The following is a 6,099-nucleotide window of genomic DNA, read 5'->3' as shown; positions in this document are numbered from 1 at the left end:
CTCAAAAGTTAACAATGGAAATCTCTGAGTGATTTTTATAATTTTCTTCTTATTTCAGATTTCCTTTTCTAAACGTTCTACAATGAATGTGCATTTCTTTTGTGAAAAAAATTTATTTTAGGTTTTAAATTATTTTGTTTTAGAAATATAACAAATAAAAATAGTAATGAAAGGGGCAATTTTACCAGCTGGCCCTGTCCCTCATCCCAGCCTTCTCCCTTGATTCGGTTCTTCATCACTCCCAAAATACATGGGCTCATCACGCCACTATACCTTACAGTAGTGACTAGTATTGATTAACCTCAGCGTAATTGTACCATGCAAGGCGACGTAAAGATGAATACTCACATTCTGCAGGTGACTTGCATGCACATCAAATTTTGAGATGTGTTGAACAAGACGTTCTTTCCCTCCCTCGTTCATTTATGTGTTCTCTTGTAATTCGCTTCACCCATCATTCATTGCTTGGGAAAACGATTAGTTGCTTGACGTACGCATGCGCACTTCTGGAGGCTGGACGTAGCTGCTGAACCGGGAAGCCCCGCCCCCCAACGCCGACCATTGCTCCGTTCCGCCAGAGCGCCCCTGATTGGTGGCCACGGACAGGGCCCCGCTGCCTATCAAAGTTGGCGGGAAAACGGAGGCGAGGCAGCATGGCGGCCGCGACCGCTGCAGGGGCCGGGGACGCGGCTCCTGGCGGTGGCCCGGCGGCGGTGCGGCTGCCGCGGTCGCCGCCGTTCAAGGTCCTAGCGGAGCAGCTGCGGCGCGACACGGAGGGCAGCCCGGGTGCGTGGCGGCTGTCGCGGGCGGCGGCGGGCCGTGAGCCCCTGGAGCTGGTGACCGTGTGGATGCAGGGCACGGTGGTGGCGGCGGATGGCGGCGAGGCGCGGCTGCGGGACCCGAGCGGGGCCTTCTCAGTGTGCGGCCTGGAGCGGGTGCCGCGCGGGCGGCCCTGCCTTGTCCCAGGTAACGGCCGGACTGACCCTGGTTGTGGGCGGCCGGGGGGGCGGGGCCTGGCCAGTCCCCTGCCGCGGTACCCTTCCTTCCTGTTTCCCGCCCGCGCCCAGTTTGACCTGCTGATAAGCCTCCCCTGCAGCCCGCTTAGACCCTGCAGGATCCAGGCGCTCCCCTGGTGAAAGTCTCCAGTGGAGAAACCCCCAACATCAATATTCGTAACAAGTCCCTTACCCACGGAGGATTTTTTCCCCTCTCCCATCAAATTTTGGAAAACGCTGTTACCAGGAAGCCTCTGTTCATCCGTAACGGCTAGACTCGCGTGTGCCTTCCTCCTGGAAGCCTTCCCTGACTTCTAGGAATGGAAAGCTCTCGGGTACCGCTCCTTCTTGGAACTGCCTTGGACTGTAGTTCTCAAATGTTTGCCTCTTAAATCAGCAGGGTGCTCAGACTTACCCTGAGGGCTTGTAACAACTCAGAGATCTGGTCTCCACTCTCAGAGTCTCTGTAGGTCTGGGTGAGGCTGAGAATTTGCATTTCTAACCAGCTCCCTGGTGTTGCTAATGTGGGTGGCCTTGGGGCCACACTTTGAGAACCAAAGTTCTGAAACTTTGGTTTGAGCCAGCAGCCTGGAGGACCAGGACTGTCTTTCTGATCTCTGTATCTTCAGCATTAGGTTGAATTCCTGGCTCTGTTCTTTCCAGCTGAGTCGGCTGGAGCACTTTCCTTAACCTTTCTGGATCTGTCCTGTTTTGGTCACAAAGGGGCCTGTCGTGTGGCTTCAATTAAAGAAAAATGGCCTTAACACTGCCCGGCTCACAGTGAGGGTTCAAGACTTCGTGACTGTTGTTACTATGCTCCTGTTCCCTTCTCGCCCCACCCCTCGCCCCATCCTTCAGCCTCCTGTCTCTGCCCTCTCCTCTGTAGCATTACTTGAAGCACCCACGAATCAGCAAACCACAGGCTGCTGCCTCTTCAAATGGCCCCTGAGCTTTTTTTTTTTTTTTTTTTACATTTTCAAATGGTTTTAAAAATCAGAGGATGATTTCATGACATGTGAAAAGTATAAGAAATTCAAGTACCTGGAGGCCGGAGCTACATTTGGGAAAAATCACGGCACCAGCAGGGTGGAGACAGTTGTGAAGAGGAAGCAGCTGGAGGCGGACTAACTGGAAATGATTGGGGAGGTCCAGGCCAGCGGAGGAAGGCCTGATGGAAAGGAGGGGGCGTGGTGGGGAAGGAGTAGGGAGACAGTGGGGAAACACTGCTGGGGGCAGGGAGGGTGTGGGTAGAATGAACCCTATTAACCAGGCTGTCTGATCGCCGGAGGAGTGAGCTCATGCCACCGAGCTAGCTCATTCCCCTAGTTGTGTGTGCCTTCTTGCAGATTTCCCGTTAGCTTCCCCTGGGTGGGATCTCCTTAGGCTTGTTTGTCCTTCCTTGGGTCTTCAGTCATTCTTTTTCTGAGGGTTCTGTCTCTACCAGCACTTGAGAGTCATTCGGGAGGTATTGGCTCAGTGTAGTTTTAGAACTAGCCCCTGTCACCAGGGAACCCCACGGTACTTGGTCAAGTAGAAGGTGGAGGTGGGTTCAGAGGAACCTAATTACATCGTGCATCGTGCAAGGGGTAGCAATCCAGGGAGGCAGGTGTCAGCTTGCCCGGCTTCCTTCAGCCAGAGCCCGGGGAGCCTGCGTGCAAACTCAGCCCTGCTATTAGAAGCAATGTGATTAAAGCAGCCTCGCAGGGGCATGCAGGGGGGGCTGGCAGAGTGCCTGCCCTTCCTGCTGTGTTTGGGGTTTTTTACACAATTAAGTTTTGTGTGGTTAAGACTGGCCAAGTTTTGCTTTCAAGGAGAGCCACTTCCCCAAGGGACTGGGAAGAGAGTCGTGGTTAATATGTCATGAGATCATCCCAGTGGCAGCCCGCTCTCTTGTTGATTTGCTAGCATGTGCCCGGCTGGTGGCAGGGATTGGTCCTAGGCAGTTGGAACAACAGGGTGACATGGCCGGGTGCCGTGGCCTGCCCTGTTCTTCTGGCATCAGGGGAAAGTTGGATTTACTCTGGGGCCATCAGGGGATGTCTTTGTAGAAAGAGGACTGGTCCTGTGCACAGAAATCAGACACATACCCTGTGGCGCTGGGCAAGAAACAGAGATAAGAGAAAAGCTTGGGGGTTTTGCTCCTGCCTTAGAACAGTCTAATTACAACCCTACTCTGATGTGAGTCTCTTCCATTCCTTAGGCGTGATTGTTTTGTGCATTACGGTAGCTTGCTGCAATTTGTTTTATGATTTTTAAACCAGAAGCCAAAGTTAAATGTTGGTATCTACTCTCTGCATTTTTTTTTTTTTTTTGAGTCTCTGGTTTGTTTCTCTGATAAAGTTAAGCTCTGAAGGATGGAGTCTCTGTTTTGTTTTTGTCTTTGTCTCAATGTGAACATCACCGTGGGCTTTTCTTCTTCTAGGGAAGTATGTGATGGTAATGGGAGTGGTGCAAGCGTGCAGCCCCGAGCCATGCCTCCAGGCCGTGAAGATGACAGACCTCTCTGATAACCCCATCCACGAAAGCATGTGGGAACTAGAAGTGGAAGATTTACACAGGAATATTCCTTAGATGACATTGGAACCCTTGCTAATAACAACCGAAATCCTGAAACAGTTTAGGCCCTTACACCATGTGGATTTCACAGATAGCATTCTGTATATATTTCTCACAAGTTTCTCCCAGAGTTTTTGCTTTGGTTGACCAAGGAGTCCGAAGGTAGGGTTTCTAAGCGCTAGGACACTCCACTTAACTCAGCCCTTGATGCCCCTTGCTTTGACGACTGTTTGCAGATGAAAAGCAGATGTGTGCTCTGTTTTTGTTTTTGTTTTGTTTTGTTTTCTTTTGGTTTGTGTGTGTAAATGCTCTTTAAAGCACGCAGAAATCTCATGTTGCATTTTCCAAGTTTATAAGTGATGGTACTTTTTCCGTTGCCGCCGGGACCCTGTTTTTATGATGCAGAAGTTGAATCTCGCTCCTTGCCCGCGGTGATTAAACTGTGGTTGTGGGCGGGAGACAGACTGCGTGAAATGGGAATGACATCATGGCCCGCCTCTGCTCCCATCAACAACTGCCGTGTCCAGCTTGCAAACCGAGCTTTCCTGCTGCGGGCACCAGCGGCCCAAAGCCAGCTCTGTGTGCTGCGGGGGCCTCCGAGCAGTCAAGGTCCATTTCCCGGAGGTACCGAGGGTTAACACCTGCCATTCTTCCTCGCTTGGAGATGCTGAAACACTGAGAAATATTTCTTGTTGAAACTAAAATCAAGACTGAGAATGACTTTAGGCGTTAACTAAATTTCTGCCTCTTTTAACTTCTGGTGAGATGATGCGAGGGAGCAATGTCCTGGGGTAGAGGGTTTGGTTTTTTTTTTCCTCCCAGGGTTATTGAAATATAATGGACATATAGCACTGTCTAAGGGGTGCAGCATAAGGATCTGAGAGTTCTAACATTTTCTGGATGGAATGACTTTTTATTGTAATTATATTCAGTGTGGGTTTCTGCTCTCTGCAACTTACCCATGCCTTATTTTTCCCAAGATTGTAAATGTCAAGAGAGTCAGATTATATTCCTACGTTGCTGTAGAGTTTTGTTGGGTTATTGATCTTCTACCACTAATAAATTATTTTATATGCTGTATATTTTTTAAGATTTTTTATTTATTTATTTGAGGGAGAGTGAAGAGAGAGTATGAGCAGGGAAAGGGTAGAGAGAGAAGCAGACTCCCCACTGAGCAGGGAGCCCGATGTAGGATTCGATCCCAAGACCTGGCGATCATGACCCGAGTCAAATGCAGATGCTTAACTGACTGAGCCCCCCCCCGGTGCCCCCCCCCTTTTTTTAAATGGACTATTTGGGAAGCACCTGGGTGGCTCAGTCAGTAGAGGATGGGACTCTTAATCTCGGGGTCATGAGTTCGAGCCCCACGTTGGGCTTGCACCTGCTTTTAAAAAAATAGACTATTTTTTAGAGTAGCTTTAGGTTTATAGAAAAAAGAAAGTACAGAGTTCCCACATGCCGCATCCCTCAGGTTCTGTTGTTAATACCTTGCACTGGTGTGGTACATCTGTTATAATCGAGGAGCCACTTTGATAAAGGGTCACTAAAGTCTACAGTTTTCATTAGGGTTTTTGTTTTGTGATCCACAATTCTGCATGTTTTTCAAAGACATAATATCATGTATCCACCATGATAGGGTCATACATAATCGTATCACCACCCTGAAAATCCTCTGTGCTCCACCTGTTGACTCCTCCCTCTCCCTCAATCCCTGGCAACCGCTGATCTTTCTACTATCTCCTTAGTTTGCCTTTTCCAGAATGTCCCATAGTTGGAATCTTACCATGTGTAGCCTTTTCAGACTGGCTGCTTTCATCTGAGGTTCCTCTGTGTGTTTTTGTAACTTGATTGCTCATTTCTTCTTATAGCTGAATACTACTCCATTGTATTGACATACCCTAGTTTGTTGATTTATCTATTGAAAGACATTTGTTTGATTCCAATTTTTGCCGGTTATTAATAGAGCTGATAGAAATATTCATGTGCAGGTTTTGTGTGGACACAAGTTTTCATTTCTGTGAGCTAAATGCCTGGGAGCATTCCCAGTGGTCATGCATAAGCCTGTGTTAGCTTTTGGGAGAAACTGCCAAACGGTCTCAGTCCATTCAGGCTGCTCTCATGAGACGCCACAGACTGGGGGTTGGGGCTTAAAAACCACTGACTTTTATTTTTCACAGTTCTGGAAGCTTTGGGAAGCCCACAATGCCAGCAGATTCAGGGTGCCTCTTCCTGTCCATAGATGGCTGTCCTCACATAGTGGAAGGGGCGAGGGAGCACTCTGGGGCCTCTTTTATGGGTGCTGGTCTCACCCATGGGGGCTCCATTCTCATGACCTAATCACCCCCCAAAGGCCCCACCTCCAAACACCATCACACTGGGGGCTAGGTTTCAACTTGGGAATGTGGCAGAGGGGTCACATGCCCAGTCTTTAGCACTGTCGTCTGGAATGGCTGCACCTCTCTGCTCTCCCATCAGCCGCGTGCGAGAGTCCTCGTTCTCCTGTATCCTCACCAGCGTCTGGTGTTTTGGATTTACTAGGTTTTTCTTT

General features: G+C 49.3%; 1 protein-coding gene across 1 annotated transcript; it reads left to right on the top strand.

Annotated features, from left to right (window-relative positions):
* The first annotated feature begins 653 nt into the window (after positions 1-653).
* Positions 654-4,631, top strand: RMI2 (RecQ mediated genome instability 2). The gene is made up of 2 exons (XM_040636565.1): positions 654-966; positions 3,418-4,631. Exons 1-2 carry the CDS (start codon positions 654-656, stop codon positions 3,564-3,566), a joined length of 462 nt encoding a protein of 153 aa, XP_040492499.1. The 3' UTR covers positions 3,567-4,631.
* The last annotated feature ends 1,468 nt before the right edge of the window (positions 4,632-6,099 follow it).

The sequence above is a fragment of the Ursus maritimus genome, unplaced genomic scaffold (assembly GCF_017311325.1).
Source record: "Ursus maritimus isolate PB19 unplaced genomic scaffold, ASM1731132v1 scaffold_2, whole genome shotgun sequence".
In the NCBI taxonomy this organism is placed as follows: Eukaryota; Metazoa; Chordata; class Mammalia; order Carnivora; family Ursidae; genus Ursus; species Ursus maritimus.
This window is presented reverse-complemented; position numbering and strand designations above follow the sequence as displayed.

What these genes read in the sequence shown, in the direction of transcription:
- RMI2 (XM_040636565.1), top strand. Translation starts at nt 654, where the DNA reads ATGGCGGCCGCGACCGCTGCAGGGGCCGGGGACGCGGCTCCTGGCGGT. An exon ending in GCGGCCCTGCCTTGTCCCAG is followed by an intron (nt 967 to 3,417) that starts GTAACGGCCGGA and finishes TTCTTCTTCTAG; the next exon opens with GGAAGTATGTGATGGTAATG.